This window comes from Theileria orientalis, chromosome 2 (assembly GCF_000740895.1).
Source record: "Theileria orientalis strain Shintoku DNA, chromosome 2, complete genome".
NCBI classification, from domain to species: Eukaryota; Apicomplexa; class Aconoidasida; order Piroplasmida; family Theileriidae; genus Theileria; species Theileria orientalis.
Window position 1 is genome coordinate 783851 of NC_025261.1, and position 18932 is coordinate 802782.

At 39.7% G+C, this 18932-nt stretch overlaps 8 protein-coding genes and 2 non-coding genes across 10 annotated transcripts; 5 read left to right on the forward strand and 5 right to left on the reverse strand.

Moving 5' to 3' along the window:
* Positions 1–60: 60 nt before the first annotated feature.
* Positions 61–182, reverse strand: TOT_02r000002. The gene has a single exon (XR_696408.1). It is a non-coding gene; the product is annotated as a 5S ribosomal RNA (ribosomal RNA).
* Positions 183–701: 519 nt separating this feature from the next.
* Positions 702–5309, forward strand: TOT_020000384 (ABC transporter; the record flags this gene model as incomplete). Its single annotated transcript, XM_009692127.1, has 1 exon — positions 702–5309. The coding sequence occupies one exon, from the start codon at positions 702–704 to the stop codon at positions 5307–5309; it is 4608 nt and encodes a 1535-aa protein (XP_009690422.1).
* Positions 5310–5366: 57 nt separating this feature from the next.
* TOT_02r000001 lies at positions 5367–5488 on the reverse strand. The gene has a single exon (XR_696407.1). It is a non-coding gene; the product is annotated as a 5S ribosomal RNA (ribosomal RNA).
* Positions 5489–6004: 516 nt separating this feature from the next.
* Positions 6005–10666, forward strand: TOT_020000385 (uncharacterized protein; the record flags this gene model as incomplete). Its single annotated transcript, XM_009692128.1, has 1 exon — positions 6005–10666. The coding sequence occupies one exon, from the start codon at positions 6005–6007 to the stop codon at positions 10664–10666; it is 4662 nt and encodes a 1553-aa protein (XP_009690423.1).
* Positions 10667–10793: 127 nt separating this feature from the next.
* Positions 10794–11354, reverse strand: TOT_020000386 (ribosomal protein L20; the record flags this gene model as incomplete). The annotated part of the gene is made up of 3 exons (XM_009692129.1): positions 10794–11012; positions 11045–11224; positions 11328–11354. 3 exons carry the CDS (start codon positions 11352–11354, stop codon positions 10794–10796), a joined length of 426 nt encoding a protein of 141 aa, XP_009690424.1.
* A 251-nt stretch (positions 11355–11605) lies between these two features.
* Positions 11606–13168, forward strand: TOT_020000387 (translocation protein; the record flags this gene model as incomplete). Its single annotated transcript, XM_009692130.1, is given in 11 exon segments — positions 11606–11653; positions 11724–11807; positions 11837–11944; positions 11978–12014; positions 12026–12186; positions 12235–12297; positions 12326–12521; positions 12553–12660; positions 12695–12793; positions 12935–13038; positions 13070–13168. 11 exon segments carry the CDS (start codon positions 11606–11608, stop codon positions 13166–13168), a joined length of 1107 nt encoding a protein of 368 aa, XP_009690425.1.
* A 126-nt stretch (positions 13169–13294) lies between these two features.
* Positions 13295–14286, forward strand: TOT_020000388 (uncharacterized protein; the record flags this gene model as incomplete). Its single annotated transcript, XM_009692131.1, has 3 exons — positions 13295–13637; positions 13679–13823; positions 14139–14286. The coding sequence occupies 3 exons, from the start codon at positions 13295–13297 to the stop codon at positions 14284–14286; spliced, it is 636 nt and encodes a 211-aa protein (XP_009690426.1).
* A 47-nt stretch (positions 14287–14333) lies between these two features.
* On the reverse strand, positions 14334–15482 carry TOT_020000389 (uncharacterized protein; the record flags this gene model as incomplete). The annotated part of the gene is made up of 5 exons (XM_009692132.1): positions 14334–14438; positions 14471–14743; positions 14774–15011; positions 15043–15162; positions 15247–15482. The coding sequence occupies 5 exons, from the start codon at positions 15480–15482 to the stop codon at positions 14334–14336; spliced, it is 972 nt and encodes a 323-aa protein (XP_009690427.1).
* A 499-nt stretch (positions 15483–15981) lies between these two features.
* On the reverse strand, positions 15982–16404 carry TOT_020000390 (cytochrome c; the record flags this gene model as incomplete). Its single annotated transcript, XM_009692133.1, has 3 exons — positions 15982–16130; positions 16172–16267; positions 16302–16404. 3 exons carry the CDS (start codon positions 16402–16404, stop codon positions 15982–15984), a joined length of 348 nt encoding a protein of 115 aa, XP_009690428.1.
* A 747-nt stretch (positions 16405–17151) lies between these two features.
* Positions 17152–18802, forward strand: TOT_020000391 (conserved hypothetical protein; the record flags this gene model as incomplete). Its single annotated transcript, XM_009692134.1, is given in 7 exon segments — positions 17152–17210; positions 17228–17700; positions 17729–17963; positions 17994–18176; positions 18275–18431; positions 18461–18583; positions 18626–18802. 7 exon segments carry the CDS (start codon positions 17152–17154, stop codon positions 18800–18802), a joined length of 1407 nt encoding a protein of 468 aa, XP_009690429.1.
* Positions 18803–18932: the final 130 nt, after the last annotated feature.

An 18932-nucleotide genomic window follows, 5' to 3' on the forward strand; every position in this document is an offset into this window, starting at 1 on the left:
AAAATAAATATTATTATTGTTTATTTATATTAGTGTATATTAATTTAATATAATAAAAAAGGCTGTCGGCACCCAAAGGTGTTCCCGGGCGGTCCCCCACCCCAGTACTATCCGGGCCTAGCGCCGCTTGACTTCGGAGTTCGGATGGGATCCGGTATATTCGACGCAGTATGGCCAACAGCAATTGCTAAAACAATTCAAATTTTAACATATGTAAGATTATAACAAGTGATGATATATCGAAATAAAAATGCGGAAATTTAAGTGTGATGAATAAGGTAGGTGAAAATAGGTGATGAGAATATGAGGTGACTGAGAGAGAGTAGGTGATGAATAAGGTATGTATGATGAAGTAAGTAGGTGATGAAAAGGGGTGATAACGGATATAAATAAGTAAGATAAAGTAATGAGATGTGAAATGGGTAAATAAAATAGTGTATGAATAATGTGCAATGGTTAGAACAAAAGGTGGCAGACCAATTAACATATATATGTGTAATCAATCAATGCCGATAAAAGCAAGATTTAGAAAAATAACATAATAGGCTATACGGCCATAAATTTTTGTTAAAGTTAATCAAATCGATTTATATTAATTAAGTTTTAATTTGTTTTTTTGTACAATAGATGGGGACTAATATATGATGTTGTATTTTTTTAGTTATAAATGTAGTATATCCACCAGTTCAATCGATTCACCAATGGAATCACCCAGTATTTATGGTCATATTCCTGATAAGGACCGTCAGGAAGATGGCCTGGGTGCTGATCTTGATTATCCATTTTGGGAGAGTTACTTATATGACAAAACATTCTTTAAGGATAAAAATCAGGACAAAAAGTTCAGATATTACGACCTGAGTAATTTTCTGAAGTTTTTTTTCTTCGATTGGGTTTATAGATGGTCTAAGTGCGCATCGACTAGATTTATAGAATCATACAAGTTACACCCTTTGCCAGTTTCTGACCAGATACTTCGCTGGCAGCCAGTATTTTCGAAACATGTGAGTGACGGGTTAGTTAGACTGGAGTTGTTTAAAACACCGAAGTCCCATACCGGAAATTTGGGCAAAACCTCGGCATACAGGTTCGTCCTGTTGCGAGCTATATTCCTCACTTTTTGGAAAAGGACTTTGATTGGACTCATGGGCATAATAATTACGAATATTATGAGCATGAGTATAGCAATTCTGGTCAAAAAACTGCTTGGAATTCTAAACGACCAAACTACAAGCCTCGCTAAGACGATCTTACTATTGTTTGCCATTATATTGTTCAACCTCGTCGATGGACTGGTGGTGGATAATATAACGTTTTACTTATACAGACTGATATACATCATTCAATGTTGTGCCTCAATAACTATGTTTCAGCACGGGCTGTGCCACAGGCGCAACTTTTCAAACGACGTGAACGGTTCAAACTATCTTGGGGTTTGCAATCAGGTCCTACACACTTGTTCTCCTGATTCGAAGTGCTCCCAGAATCCTTTGTTCTGTCAGGCTCTGCGATACCAAAACAAGGAACTAAACGCTAGAATTGTCACCTTCCAGTTCAGCGACTGCTACTACATTTCCATGTGTTTGGAGTCCTTAATCTACATTGTCAACTTCCTGACCAGCTTCATTCACGGCATAATTTTAATGTCGTTGCAATTTAAGATTAAACTGTGGATTTTGTATTTCATCGGAGTTCCCTTTGTTGTCGTAATGGTGTTTGTGGAGGCTTTGAACTCTTACTTCCTGAGCGTGGCGTACGTTGTTAAGGATTTTAGAATCAGCAAGAGTATTGAAATAGTCTCGTCGCTGCCCATTATCATTAAAATGGCTTTTGATCGTATTGCGATGAATATTATCACCGAATGCAGAAATAGTGAGCTTTTGTTCTTTTTAATAAGATATTTTTTAACATTTTTAAACACATCACTTTTCGTCGTTTTCACAAACATATCATTTTACATTTTAAAGAAATGTTTCGTAAAGGCTGTAAATGAAGCCACCGTTATCACACAAATCGACACTGCAGGATTCATGTCAACATTCTATATATTACTGCAAATCATCGAGTCGATGTTTCTAGTTCCAAACTCATTCAGGGTAATTTCAAGTTCATATGTAGCGTACCGAAGGGTGGGCAAGTATTTAAAAAGGTGCTCCCCTAACTTTTACATTAGTGACAATAAGTACACTGGTTCAGTGAAAGCCTCTTCAAACGTAGTTCAGGTGACCGATGAAGTTCCGAATGACGCTGTTGTATATTATAAGGACGCCTCGTTTGCATGGGTTTGTTCGAGCAAGGACTTGTTGGATTACAACTACGAGCCTTCGCTCAACAATGTTAATTTTCAACTGAAACGCGGCGAGATTGCCATAATTACTGGTGCTCAGGGTTCTGGTAAATCTAACTTCATAAAGTCAATGCTTGGTGAGATGACTCTGGTTGGTGGGTCAATGGCTGTTGTTCCATTGCACACATCAATGCCCATATTTTATGCTTCACAGGATATATGGTTACATCAGGGCACCATCAGATCAAACATCACATTTGGCTATCGCTTCGACGAACAGATATACAACACGGTGTTGAAGGCAGTTGAACTTCAGTCTGATATATCCACTTGGGAGAAGGGTGACCTCCGTGTCGTATCTGACAACGCCCACACTCTGAGTGGTGGTCAGCGTGTGAGAATGGAAATGGCTCGTGCCATATATGCCTATCTCATATTCCACCAGGTTAACTCTGACTACAACAACGGCAAGTGCTCATTCTTGATGTGCCTCGACTCACCCTTCCACGGTCTCGATCCTTTCGTCTCGAAAACTGTGTTCAACAATTTGTTTAACATCAAGACTGGAGTACTCATCAAGGACGATCTTTCTGTGGTCTTATCTTCTACTAGACGTTACCTCCACACTTGTCTCGAACCATCAGGTTTAAAAGGGGCTCCCAATTTTCCAATATATCGAATAAAGAACGAGTCTTTGAAATTCTTTTGTTATTTGCACGATTTCATTAATAACAAGGTTCACACCCCCGAAGACTTCAAGTACTTGTCGACGAACACTGGTCCTTATCAATTGAACCTTTTAACTCGTGACATGTTGAATTTGTGTTCATCTGGTTCTACTACTAGGCTTGGTCGCAGGGAGGTCACTAGAACTAAGTACGACAAATCGTTCAAGTCGTTTGTTAGGGATGAGTTATCTGGTGTCAAGTTCAATCCGTACTTCGTTTACATGAAACCCGCTTTAGCGTTGTTCACGCTCTTTATCGCTCTCACGTTCATTTTTACTATTATGGATAATCTAAAATTTGTGCTGTCGTCTAACTTATCTGATTTTATCACTAATAAAATCGGTGAATTCAACAGTGGTTCTTTTGTTGACTTTGAAAAGGTTAAATCTCGGTGCAATACTTCATTGTTCATTATTCTGATTATCACCACGATAATCGTTGTTTTAGCAGTAATATCCACAATTCTGTTCTCAATATCCTGTATAGTATCATCTCGTAAAATTCACGAGTATTGCATCAATTCAATATTCAAAAACAGTTCATCTGTGATTAAAATAAAGAAACAAGTCAGTCAAATTATCACGTATCTGTCTTGCGATATTGACTTTTTAGATGATGATCTTCCCTACGATTTCTACTTGTCGCTCGTCTCGTTTATTCAGATGTTGATTGACATTGTTACTCTATTTTATTTCATACCGTTTTCCATTGTTTTCACTACGCTGGCGATACTTCTTTTTCACTACACTGTTTTCACATATTACTTGGGTTCTTACAAGCACATCCAATTAGCGTATCTGGAATGTATTTCACACATTAACACCATCTTTGAGAACGCCATACACGGTTCTTCCATTTGCAGAGGTTATAAAAAAGAGTCTCAACAAGTTGATATCATCATGGAATCCAACGAGTACTTTAACAGACATTACTTCCTCTTATATGCGATAGCAACCTGGGGGTCCATGCTTTTTAACTGGATATTTTCCTGTAATGCTTTGTTGATACTAGTGATTCCCATATTTTTCAATAAGTATGCTAAGTACAGGTTGAAAACAGGTGATTACGGGCTTTCCTTATCCTTATTGGTCGACGTTATGAAGACCTATACCACTTTTTCTCTCAGATTTGCAAGAATGGCCGCCTTTATCACCTCTATTCAAAGGTTCCGATACTTTATTCCTCCGGGTGAGAAAGTTAAGTTTGGTAAATTTTTCAATGCCCATGAAGAATTTGTAGCTAAACCTTCCGGTGGTGATCAGAACGTCTTAAATGAGAGCCAGTTGTTAAAAAGAAGGATTTTTGAGTTCAAATGCGACGACAAGAAGTTCAAATATTTCAGAAAGTTATTATTCAATCCCAAGATCAATATCATGAATATAAATAATTATCTGCCTCCTGAACACTCTGGAATTGAACTAAAGAACGTGTGTGTGTATACTGAAGCGGATCATAACTCGGAGGGTATGATATTGAAAAACATTACGGCGTCTGCTAATCGATCAGAAATTATTGGTATGGTTGGTAGAACAGGATCGGGTAAAACCACTTTATTGTCAGTCATACAGAATATAGTCGAAAATAGAACAGGTCAGGTGCTATTAGATGGGAAGGAAATCAATGAGGTTCCCAAAGAAGTGTTAGCTCAGGTTGTCGGTGTCCTTCCACAACTTCCCTTTGTGTTCAAAGGGTGGACCATCCGTAGGTTTCTGGACCCTAGAAAGTTGTTTAGTGATGACGAGATTATCCAGGCTCTAGATTTGTGTGGCCTTCTCGATTTCGTCAACGACCTACAGGGCGGGAAGAAGCTAGATACCATAATATCAGCTGAAGACATTTCGATGTCAAAAAAAAATGTTGATGTCGGAAAAAATCACTACCCATCAGAATCCATGAAGTCTGATCGATCACTTACAATGGAGTGCCTGAAAAATTACTACATCAACACCGACATTACTCTATCAAACACTCAGCTGAGGACGCTCGCGTTCACTCGACTAGTGTTGTACAGGCAGTTTTACAGAATAATTCTTGTTGATGAACCTCCCGCTAATAATATCAGTGACAGACCCAATATTCAGGATGTCGATATCGGCATCCCGATATACGAGTTGCTGCAGAAGCATTTCAGCCACTGTACCACCTTTGTTGCTGCACATGACGACAATGCCTTGAGTATGTGTACATTAGTTTGGGTAATACATAAAGGTTCTATTATGATGAAATATGGAATAGAAGACATAAAATTGAATAGTTATATTTCCACTGTAATTGAACACTTAGATAGCCTTTAATCATTCAAATAATGTAGTCTTCCATAGTTTTATAATACACATTAATATAATAAAAAAGGCTGTCGGCACCCAAAGGTGTTCCCGGGCGGTCCCCCACCCCAGTACTATCCGGGCCTAGCGCCGCTTGACTTCGGAGTTCGGATGGGATCCGGTATATTCGACGCAGTATGGCCAACAGCAATTGCTAAAACAATTCAAATTTTAACATATGTAAGATTATAACAAGTGATGATATATCGAAATAAAAATGCGGAAATTTAAGTGTGATGAATAAGGTAGGTGAAAATAGGTTGCGAGAATATGAGGTGACTGAGAGAGAGTAGGTGATGAATAAGGTATGTATGATGAAGTAAGTAGGTGATGAAAAGGGGTGATAACGGATATAAATAAGTAAGATAAAGTAATGAGATGTGAAATGGGTAAATAAAATAGTGTATGAATAATGTGCAATGGTTAGAACAAAAGGTGGCAGACCAATTAACATATATATGTGTAATCAATCAATGCCGATAAAAGCAAGATTTAGAAAAATAACATAATAGGCTATACGGCCATAAATTTTTGTTAAAGTTAATCAAATCGATGTTGCTTCAATACAGTTTATATTTTTAATTTTCATACACATGGGGACTCTTTCTAATGTTCTATGGTTTTATGTATAATATACTTTGCACACTAATTCCTTTGATCCACTAATGGAATTACATGGTACTTACATGGATAATCCTGAATCGGATCGTCAGGAAGACCGTCCAAATACTTGTCCTGATTATCCTTTTTGGGAGAGTCGTCTGTATCATAAGTCCTTTTTCAAGAACAAAAATTACGATCGAAAGTTTAGTTATTATGACGATAGTAATGTGTTTAGGTTTTTGTTTTTTGATTGGGTTAATAGGTGGACAAGCCACGTTTCGAAAGGATACGTTGAACCTTACAAGTTACACCCTTTGCCAGTGTCGGATCAGATACTTCGCTGGCAGCCAATATTTTCGAAACATATTAGTGACGGGATAATTAAGCAGGAGCTCTTCAAAACATCGGAATCAAAGTCAAAAACCCGGGACAGGACCCAGACCCCGTACCGGTCGATAGTGATTAGGGCAATATTCTTGACATTCTGGAAGAGAACGCTGTTTGGACTTTTCGGAATACTGTGTACGAACTTGTTCGGAATGAGCGTCTCGATTTTGGTCTACGAGCTGCTGAAGGAGTTGCACAAGGGGCGTTTTAATTTCAGCAAGAACTTCATCCTGGTCTGTCTTATCACATTGTGTCAGTTTTTAGACGGCTTCTTTTTCGACCATCTGACCTTTTTCATGTATAGGCTCATTTACATCATCCAGTACTGTTGTTCTATTACCGTGTTTCAACACGGACTGTGCTACAGGAAGAGATTTTCAAATGAGGTAAATGGCTCCAACTGGCTGAGAGTTTGCAACGAAGTCGTCCACAGTTGTTCTGACTCAACGTGCAAAACAAACCCCTTATTCTGCCCATCTTTGAGGTACCAGAACAAGGATCTGTGCCCTCAGATTTTTTCATTCGAGTTCATCGATTCGTACTATATTTCAGCCTTTTTCGACTTTTTGATTTCGCTAATTCAGTTTTCATCCAACTGCATATACGGATTTCTGCTCATCAGATACTATATTAACCTCAGGGTGATGTCCCTGGTTGTTACTGTTGTAATTTTTATTGCTTTAGTTTTAATCGTTGAAGGCTTCAACACTTTTGTTCTTAACTATTTATATTCCTTTAAGGATTATAGGATTAGCCAATGCAGAGATGTTATTTGTTCCATTTATATCATTGTCAAAATGTCCCTAGAATCTGTAGCACACAACATCATTACAGAGACTAGAAACACTGAAATCACCTTGGTCATTGTACGACTAATGCTTTCCTTTCTAAACAAGATTTTCTTTACCATCGCCGTTTCCGGTATTTTCCTACTGATATTGAATGACTTCGTCGAAGACTTGAAAAAGGTGAACGATATAAGAAAGATCGATGGCGTGGGACTTCTGGCCATGCTTTATATATTGATGAAGATCATTTTTTCAATTTCGCTCTTTCCCCAGGCCATTAAGCAAATGTTCACATCGATCGCCTCGTATCGTAGGATAAAGAAATTTATCTGCGATTGCTCACCTAACTTTTATATCAGTGACAATAAATTCACGGGTTCCACCCGCACATCTTTAAATGTAGTTCCTATGGACAAGCATCTTCCTAAGGACATTGTAGTCTACTACAAGGACGCCTCGTTTGCATGGGTTTGTTCGAGCAAGGACTTGTTGGATTACAACTACGAGCCTTCGCTCAACAATGTTAATTTTCAACTGAAACGGGGCGAGATTGCCATAATTACTGGTGCTCAGGGTTCTGGTAAATCTAACTTCATAAAGTCAATGCTTGGTGAGATGACTCTGGTTGGTGGGTCAATGGCTGTTGTTCCATTGCACACATCAATGCCCATATTTTATGCTTCACAGGATATATGGTTACATCAGGGCACCATCAGATCAAACATCACATTTGGCTATCGCTTCGACGAACAGATATACAACACGGTGTTGAAGGCAGTTGAACTTCAGTCTGATATATCCACTTGGGAGAAGGGTGACCTCCGTGTCGTATCTGACAACGCCCACACTCTGAGTGGTGGTCAGCGTGTGAGAATGGAAATGGCTCGTGCCATATATGCCTATCTCATATTCCACCAGGTTAACTCTGACTACAACAACGGCAAGTGCTCATTCTTGATGTGCCTCGACTCACCCTTCCACGGTCTCGATCCTTTCGTCTCGAAAACTGTGTTCAACAATTTGTTTAACATCAAGACTGGAGTACTCATCAAGGACGATCTTTCTGTGGTCTTATCTTCCACAAAGAGGTCGCTCGACATTTGCTTGAAGTCGGCCGACTTGATGCAGTTCCCTGACATTCCCGTTTACAACATACTTAACCTAAACATGGTTCTCTATCGTACTTTGCATTCGAATGACGAGTTTGACTCCCCTACGCCCAGCTCGAGCTCTTTTTCCCCGAAATTATCTCTGAGCCCTCGATCCTCACCTTCGCCGAAAGAGGCTCCGAAGGCCTACGGCGAGTTGATAGATCTTGCGTACGATAGGAACACGGGCAAGGCGTCGACCAACCTTGTCACCGCCGACAAGTACGGCAAGTCGGACTTCATTGCGGGTCCAGGTAAAAGGGGCGGTTTCAAACCGTATATTATTTACTTCTCAGCTGCGGGCTTTTTCTTCGTTCTTTTCATCGTTTTCATGTTCGCCTGCACGATCATGGACAACATAAAGTTTATTTTTGCCTCCGACTTGTCGGACTACATAAAGGATCGCATGGAGGGAGTGACGAACCCTTCTGACATGATGAACAGGTTCTCTGACATAAAGACGTACAGCGATAAGTCTCTGAAGAGGATCAGCATCTTCACAGTCGGCGTCGTCTCAGTTTGTTTCCTGGCCAATGTTTTCTTAACGGCCTCCTGTGTCATTTCGTCTCGTAAAATACACGAGTACTGCATTGACTCCATATTTAGGTACAGTGCTTCTGTGGTTAAGATCAAGGGGGATGTGAGTAGGCTCATAACGTATCTCTCCTCGGACATATTCCAAATCGACGAAAGCCTCGGCTACGCCATGGCCACTGCGCTCGTGTCGCTGGTGGAGTCGATCATCCACGTGCTGACGCTGTGCTACCTTATACCGCTGTCGACTCCAGTGATAGCTGTAATGATTTTCATCGTTATCAAGTTTGTCTTCGTTAGCTACGTCAACGCCTCGAAGAACCTACAGATCGCATCCATGGAGGCCAGCTCCCAGATCAACGACCTCTGCGAGAAGGCCATATCAGGCTCTGTGACTTTCAGGTGCTTCAAGAAGGAGCAGGAGTTCTTGAGGAACATCATTGAGCACACCGACTACTACATGAGGTGCCTCTTCCTCAACAAGTCGGTGCTCTCGAGGTCCTCCATCAACTTCAAGTTCCTCCTGTCAATCATCAACCTGGTGCTGCTGATACCGCTCGTGAGGCGCGAGTTCTTCAAAGTACGCTTCCACAGCGGCATTTACGGACTCGCCGTATCGCTGGCCATGATTTTTGGCTACACCTTCACGAACTTCATGATCTGGTTCGGGAGGCTCGAGGTCCTGATGTGCACCATCAAGCGCTTCGAGAGCTTCGTGCCCCCCGGCACGAAGTGCCGCTTCCTCAAGAAGAAAAACGTCAGGGAGGAGGGGCTCATAGTCAAGTTTTCAGAGAACGTCTGCACCGATGAGCAGGCCAACATTTCTAAAAATACTCTCTACAAGAGGCGCGAGCGCGAGTACGCCAGAAGCAACTCCTGCTTCCCTCCCTTCAAGGGCCTAATTCGGAAGCCGCTCATCCACAAGCTCGACGTTTCCAAGCACCTGCCCTCGAACCACTTCGTGGTCCAGATAAAGAACATGTTCGTGAGGACTTCTGAGTCCACGGACCAGGACCAGAAACACATCCTCAAAAACATCAGCGTCTCGGCCTCTGGATCAGATATTATCGGTATAATTGGCAGAACGGGTTCCGGAAAGACGACTCTGCTCTCAGTTCTCCAAAACACCGTCGAAAATAGAACAGGTCAGGTAATTCTCGATGGGAAAGACCTGAACGAAATCCCCAAGGACATTCTCACGCAGATAATCGGCGTTCTTCCCCAGCTTCCCTTCGTGTTCAAAGGGTGGACCATCCGCAGGTTCCTGGACCCTAGAAAACTGTTCAGCGACGAGGAGATTAACCAGGCCCTCGAAAACTGTGGTCTTTTGGAGCTCGTGAACGGCCTGCACGGTTTCCAGAAGCTCGACACCGTTATAATTCCAGAGGACTTCATGTTCGTTTCCAAGCGAAAGACCATGAAAATAGAGAAGCCGGTCAACCGCGAGAGCAAGTACAGAAAGACCCTCAACGTCGAAGACCTGATAAATTACTATGCCGATAGTGACATGATCCTGTCTAGCAGTCAATTGCGCACCTTGTCGTTCGCGAGACTGGTGCTGTATAGGCAGTTTTACAGGATTCTCCTGATTGATGAGCCTCCGTCTGACAACTGCGTCGAGGGCGAGGAGGAAACTGTGATTCAGGAGGTCGGAATACCCATCTACGAGCTCATTCAAAAGTACTTTAGCCATTGCACCACCTTTTTAACTGCACACGACGCAAATGCGCTGGTTATGTGCACTTCCGTCTGGGTGCTCCACAACGGCCAGCTGATCAGGACGTGCAAGAGGGAGGAAATAATGGCCAACGAATCTATAGCTAGCATAATTGAAGAGAGTGTTCGACGAAGGAGTTTGAACAAGTGATCTTGGGAACAGCCCGCACAATAATCTAATGGTTTAATGTTTAACGTTTAGCACATTAACCGGTTGTTTCATGGTTTAATGTAAAATAGGTCCTTTGGTTCAAAGGTCGTAATTTCATACATACATTTTACAGGGTACTTATGTCTCGCAGCTTCTCCGTTCTCTCGTTAATTACGTATTTTGACTCGTCGACCAGGCACTTGAAGCTCACGGGTTCGGTGAGCGCCAGGTTGAAGAGCGACTTTTTGTTTAAAGTGCAGTTTAGCCTGCTCAGCGCTCCAACAAACCTGGAGTATATCAGCATCCACTCCCTGGAGGACCTGTTTATGGTAGAAATCCAGTGGACCTAAAACGTAGATGTGTGAGGGCGAAACGTACTCGAATCTGGGCGTGCCGCTTCCTCCTGGAGTAAAACGAGTAGTTCAGAGCTTTGGCGGCTCTCACGGATGCTAGCTTTAGGCAACCCTTTGTTCTAGCCCTGAATCCACGAGTAACCTGAAAAACAATGTCCCTAGGTATTTTCATTTTTTTGTTGCGGAATTTGAAAACGAGACGATACTAAAAATAATTTCATTTTAATCTAAAAATATTAATATACAAACAGGACTAAATAATTGTGTAATATGTAAAAATGTGTAAGTGAATGTGATGGTTTACCAACCTGTTTATTAGGCAATAGAGATGACATTTATAATCAGTGCCAATTTGTGGATTTAAATATTTCCTGTCTTAATATGATTCTATAGTATTAAAATCATTTTAAAGTTCCTCAGTTATTAATTTGTAATTTGCCGTTGTGCCAAATATATAGAATCGTGATTGAATTGATAAAATGAGTAGACCGGAGGTATAATTAATATATATAATAAATATTTGATTTATGCTCGTTTATGAATAATGTAGAAGGAAAATAAATTTAATCGACAACTGTCGTCATTAATGGATTCTATGCTCAAAAATGGAGTAAGAGTTAAATCTGCTGCCGAGGTATGATTCAGCTGTTAAAAATTGAATAGAACCAATAAAACAAATGTAAATTTGGTGACGTTGAGTTTAGGTTGGCAAAAGAGCTGTCCAGTTTACAAGAGGTGACGAGATTCAAAAATGGGTTTTAAATAATAAGGAACTGGCCTATTCTAAGGTACTTGGCTTAATTTTTATCACTCTTAGTGTTCCACGTATTTTGAGAATGCGAAGCTGGAAGATGAAGCAGACGTAGCAAATTTTGTGGACACACTTATCGAGAATGGGTTCATGTATAGAGCTCAGTACCAGCCGGTATGATGTAAAACTGATGACAACAACGTGTAGCTTGAGGGAACCCTCGAGAAATCGGAGTCAGGATCAAGTATTTTGTAGACTTAAGCATAATTTACGCAGTCAAAAGACCAGTGTGGCCCAAGAGACTGATAAAAACGCAAAAACAAAGATTTGACACGCTCGGATTCTATATCATTTCCTACGAGGGAAGTCAGAAGTGGAATTACCTGAAGCTGTCAGGGATACTGTTTGGAGTATTGGTAGGCGGTGGAGTTGAAATGGGTGTGTAGGCAATGTGTATGTTTAAGGCGTGGCCGCTGTACCTGAAGTTGTCGATGTGGTACATATCAGTGGTGTTGCTAACGTTTCTGGTAAGATTTCAGTTGATAAAAAACACAGATTACGGCCATCGTGCTGAGGCTGGTGCTGTTCCTGCTGGTGTGGTTCTGCGGGTACGACTTTTGGCTGTTCCCGAACCTGTTCGACGAGGACCTGGGCGTGGTGGACTCGTTCAAGCCGCTGTACTCGCTGGCGTATAGAAGCGATAACCTGATGATGATAGCGTGCAGGATACTATGCGCAGTGTTGATAGCAGGTATTCCGTAGAATAAATTTAACGCGTTCAGTGTCCACGTATCAGCTGGGGAAGACCCACGACATAAGCGACATATATACGTTCACGAAGCAGTCGTTCCTGGATGTGCTGGATTGGGGCCATCAGAAGTTGATAGCAGGTGTGTGAAAATTACATTTAAAAGCGTTCTATAGAGCCGGAAGATACCTCGTTCTACAAATCAATTGGGGCAGACTTGAGTGCAGAATTCACGGAAAAGGTGTCGGAAACAGCCGAAGAAGTTGACGATGATGGTGAGTGATTGCTGTGTTGTCTATACTGATGAGTTGATAGCTACTGAGCGTAAAGAAAAAATACAAAGAATAGTTACTTATTAAAATTTGTGTGTTGAAAGCTAGGACGTGGCAACTAGTAGATAAACACACACAATCTAGACACAAATGACCGCTGTGTAGACTATAATTGCCTGTTCAAATGCGGATTCAAATCGTTGGAAGACTTGATCACAAATTGTATGAAAAACTGCGACTGTATGAGTGTAAGTTAGGAAGTGGTTCAACGCAGTGTAGAACCTTCTGGAAAACGAGTGTCTGAAGGACTGCCCTCAGGAAACCATTAACTCGCTCACGGACGCTAAGCTGGACGTCTGTAAAAGAGCCAGAAGATGAGTAATTTGATGTTAACTTCAAGTATGTGTTTGGTAAATTTTTGATTCATGGAACTTTGCATGTTTGGCACTTAGACTCGCCAGTCTAGGCACTGAGCTGCTAACAAAAGAAATAAAATGCGTAAATATGGTAAAATTAGCTATATTCGACTACGTTACGTCAGTAACAGGGAATAGGATCTACTTGAACGTCCTGAAGGATGAAAATATAAAGGAGGTGAAGGAAAAGTTGCTTCTGCAGGTGAAGAACAACCTAGATAACAAGGATACTAAGACTAAAATTAAAAAGGTGAAGCGTAAAAATAGTGTCAAAAGTGAAATGACAGCAGAGTCGTTGATATTGTACCTGGGAGCGATAATTTTAGACGATGAAAAGAGTATAGAGGACTATAATGGGTCGGACTTGCCTGAACTTTCGTTGAGTTTATACTCAAGGGTGGACATAAAGGTGGTAGTGACCACGTTGAAAGGTGAGCGAGCAGCCGTGTCATGTGAATAACAACTTTCATAGGAATAAGATGCTTCGGAATAAACTACACACCAATATTCTCGTTCATTTTTAAGAAGAAAATTGCTTTTAAAATGATAGACCAGCAGACGGTCTTGGAAATAAAGAAAAAGATACTATCACAATACCAGTTTTCGAACAAGAAAGGGTGCGTTGACTGCGTGTTGTATGTTTCTGCCTTATTTACCACTATACATATATTTATGTGCATGATATCACTTTTAATTTTTCTGTGTATGTATGTAGTTGTGTAAACTAACGATATCTAAGTTGTATATGCTAGGGGTATACCGGTGTGTATGCATGTAGTGTATACACACATGTTTACACAGTTACGGGTATACACTCAAGATCTAGTTGAACACAGTGCATATACTTAAGCTAATATATATACACACGCATCGCTTTATCTGCTATAGTACTTATATCTTTATGATCTTAATGATTGTAACCTATTCTGTAGAGAGACAATTAAAATCGAGGACTTAAATCTAATACATGACGGGTACGAGTTGAGTGACAACCTCTGCCAAATTAATGAGATGAACTTCAAGGACGATATGAAAATAACACTAATAGTGCCTTACGGCTATGCCATGAAGAAATTATAGTCGCGTCCTTTGCAGAAGTGTTATTTAATCATCTTCCCTGGTGTCGACTAAACAAGCATGAATATTTTACCCGACTTACCGACTTCCGCCCTGTTAAATATGACTTTCTTAAACAGGCAGATGATGAAATTGAGCCAGTAGGCGTTCATGACCTAAACACACTGGTGTTAACTATGCAACCCACCATCAAAACTGCTATCGCGGCAGGGCATATTACTCCGCCCGGGAAGTCCCACAGGTACTTGATCGTCCCCCCAGAATAGTCGAACACGTCGAACTTCATCAGGAGCGGGTACGCTATGTACCTCGAGAGGAACAGGAACCTCATCACGAAGTGCGACAGGCCGTAGAGTCCAAACGATATCACCAGCAGCACGTCGTTGTTCCTGTTGTAGTACGAGTACACCTTCGTCAGGTACAGCAGCACGTCGGGGATGTCGTGGAAGAAGATCACGAACTGAAGGCCGTTAACTATCTAATGTCTCACCATTGATATTCTGTGGAAGTTATATATGTACGAGAGCACCAGGAGCAGGATCGTCGTCACGTGGTGGAACTTCATGATCATCGAGTCCGTCCTTCTCGTCTCCCAGTTGATGAAGATCAGGCATGAAATCCAGAACCCTGTGCACATCAGCATGAATACTCTCGTCTCCATTGTTATTTCAAGCATTGGCCAGGACGCTATTTTGTTTTTCACGTGCTCCAGATCCTCTGAGAAGAACCTACATATTCTTACTTAACCCGGCAACCTACCATATTCCTTTCAGGTCCTTCACAAAGTATCTTATCCACCCTGGCTTTTCCGCAGTTCCATACTCCTTCACTAGTATTTTAAGTGCGTATCCGAACGAGAAAGTATGCCACAGGAAATACCTACGCATTCGTTACTTACTCAGCCCACAGCGGTTTCCACCCCAATTATTTTAACTATCTAAATAGTTCCATTAAATTGTATACCATATCGATTCGGACATCTTCGACACTTTCTTTTCCGAGGATATTTTATGCTTCGTTATGTAATACCTTATTACTGAGGGCCATTTCGCCGTCAGCGGTGAGTCACATCCTGAAAAGACCAACCTCAGAATCGAGAGAGCCACTACGAAACAGAGCACGATGTACTTATCGTTTTTATCCACCAGGGGCGTCACACCTTTGAACGTGAACAATCGATCGTTCGAATACGTAATCATGATTGATCTTCTATATTCACAGGTTTTTATATTTTACAAATAAAATTAAATGTTGATTTTATTTATCACTTATTTTTAGATTGACTTGATTTTTTATTTGATCTCGGTCAAGAATTAAATATTTTTTCCAAAAAATAAAAGATTATTATACATAGGTTTTATTGCTTGTTTTCAAGCTCAAGTTTGAAGATACTACTCTAAAATCATTAAAATACACCAGAATCAGTCTATACATTCTTGATCTATAATTATTGGCTTATACGAGTCTACTTTTTTCGTCATATTCGCGTTTTAGAATACAAGTCTGCACATTCACGATGTGTACTTATGAATACTTTACAAAGTTACCTATTCTTAAAAAATAAATAACACTTAATTTTCTGATGAAAAGATCTTTTATTCTACAATGATAAAAAATGGAATCTAGTTTTGTTTATTGTGGAATCTGAATGTATGGCATTGATGTGATGTAACTAATACATTAGCACATTTTAATTTCTTATTTGGCGGACGCTTCCTTGAGATATGCAATCAAGTCTGCTCTGTCTTGTTCCTTCTTTAATCCGGCGAAAACCATTTTTGTGCCCGGAATGTACTGCTTCGGGTTAATCAGATACACGAACAGGTGTTTATCGCTCCACACGATTCCTAAATAATTTTTCGTCATTAAATTTAAATATTTTAATTACCTGAATTTTTATTTGCGTCGGAGTATGCGTAGTCTGTGGATCCTGATTTACGTCCGTAAAATCCGTGTAGATTAGGTCCCTGCTTCACGCTCCCCCCTATTTATTATATATCTTTAAATTTCAAACATACCTTTGTTGATTGTGTGACACTGCGCACATTTTGTTTTGAAGATTTTCGCTCCTTTGGCTGCATCTCCATCGGGAACAACTACATTAGGCTCAGGCTTCGACATTATAAAATCTTTATATTTTTTTCAGTTATCAAAAAATTAGTCTTTTAATTTTAAAACAATGTTGTGTCAATAGAAATGTATTTATTCTAATAACACCCGATTGGTAAACAAAAACTATTATTTAAATAGTTTACAAAACCGATTTATAGTTTAGATATATGACTAATTATCTTGTTTCGTTCACAATCGAACAATAATGGGTAGTTTTATTAATGTTTCTAGTGAGAAGCTCTATATTCAACGAATATTTATTATGACCGATTGGGGCAATGGTGCGTAGAAATGAATAAATTATTCTTCATTTATTTAAAGATAATTACATATATTATTTATATATAATTCCACTTATTAAGAATAGCTATTTGTTGTCGTCTAGCTTTATTCTAACCTAATACTACATTGGATTTATGATTCACATTTTTATTTTATTATTAATCAATACATAAGGAATCTTCATTGAAATGATTTTATTATGAAATAATACATCATTTATTTTTACTATGAAACTAATGACTATTTATAATCTTCCACTTTCATATTTAATACATTTATGTGTATTGATACATTCTTTTATGTTCATTGTATTGTTTAAATTTTCATTATTTGTTTAAAATTATTTTATTAATGATTGATTTATTATTTAAAATTTCCTGTAGTATTTATTTTTAATCTTAAAAAATTTACACATTCCAATATACACAGTTCAATACATTTATTTTAATTTATGTTATTTAAAATTATATTCCCATGTCAACATACAGATGCTCATTAATAATATTTTTGGATTCCTTTTTAAATATTTTGTTGTTTTTTTAATTTTAAGACTTGATATCGACTTTTTTGTATTATTAGTTTTCAAACATAAACCATGTAATTTTAGTTTTGTTCAGTCATTAAGAATAAATAAAATATCGTTAAATCGCAGCATTATAAATTCTTTAGACCATTGTTGTACAAATAGAAGTGATTCCACTCACACATTATCTTCTCTAGAAAAACCGAAATTTAACAACTGTAGAATTGGTAGAAATCAATATTCATTTATACGATATAACACACTAAACACATATAAAACATTCAAACCACCAAAATATGATAAAACACAGAATGGAAACTTAATACACATTGATAAGACGCGTGTAGAATCCATGATTCCATACTCTCAAACCTCTCTGTACCTTTTTAGAACAATAAAAGACTTTTTCAAGGGTCCATTCACGGGCTGGTATGTGCCCCCGATTCCAGTGGGAGAAAAAGTATCGTATATGTTAAGGGGTAAAGAACCTCTACAAACAGGTTTGTCCCAAAGTTTATGATTTTTCAGATGAGCAAACCGAAGAGTTTTTAAGCAAAATCGGAGCGACAGATAGTGATGACATATTTGAGGTGATGGCCAAATATAGAGAACAGATTAAATCATCACCCTCTTACGTGAGAAGGTACTTAATATCCTCGTGTCAAGAGTATCTGCGGAAGTATTTCGTACGCGTTTTTGAGGAGGTGGAAGACGTTGCCTCCAGGGGAACAGACGCATGGAGAGAGTTCTGGAAGCCTGAAAAGTACGTTTGAATGTAACGAGCCTTATTTAGGGACGAGACGGGAAGGTTCACGGAGTCGGACTCGTTAGAACTCACTGAGAAAGACAGGGAGTTTGCAAGCTGGTTTTCACCAAAGCTAAAAATCGAAGAGTCCATAATGGATGCAAAGAGGAGACAGAGAGCGTTTTTAAGGATCGATAAGAACAAATACATTGGATTAGTACGACTCACAAGGTATTCATACTTGCCTAGGCATTTGAGTAACCAAAATCGCATCTATTGCTGTAACTGTCTTCAAACAATAGCTTAAAAGAGGATTAATCAATATGTAGAGACCCAAAGGGGCGCCTTATTAGATGTCTGAAGTCAATGGTGCCAGTAATGGCGGCAGGACTCTTACCAAAACTAGGCAAACTATCAATAACAATCTCATCCATGATGGCGTGTAGAATCATTTACAAGGGGGATGAGAAGGAAAAGTCAGAAAAGGTGCGTTGCAACAAGTAAGATACTTGTAGAACTGGGACCCTAGTCGGTACGTAACACCGGGCGATCTGGACGGGTCGGAAACCTCAAAGTCGCTGGTAACACTGGCACTAGTGGCAGGGCACTCCGCGCTGGGATACTTAATGGCCTCGGTCGTGGGAAAATACGTACGTTTGCACAACCTAAACACTCTTCAGGCAAATTTGGGGAGCACACTGGTCGTCGATGCAATATACGCGTTCTTTATCAACACGCAGCTGATTTTAAGCGCACTACTCTACGATACAAGTCAAATGTCGTTCAAAGAAATAACGGAAATCGGCAAGAAAAGAGAAGATGATCACGAAAGCAAGATTGACCTGGACGAGGATTAATGTACACATTAGAATTATATATGCCAGATCATACTTAGAAATTATACATCCTCGATATAAATGGTTGTATAAAAACGAAGGGGCCAGTACTTAAAAAATGGTTATACTGAAATGGTACTTTATGGAGAGT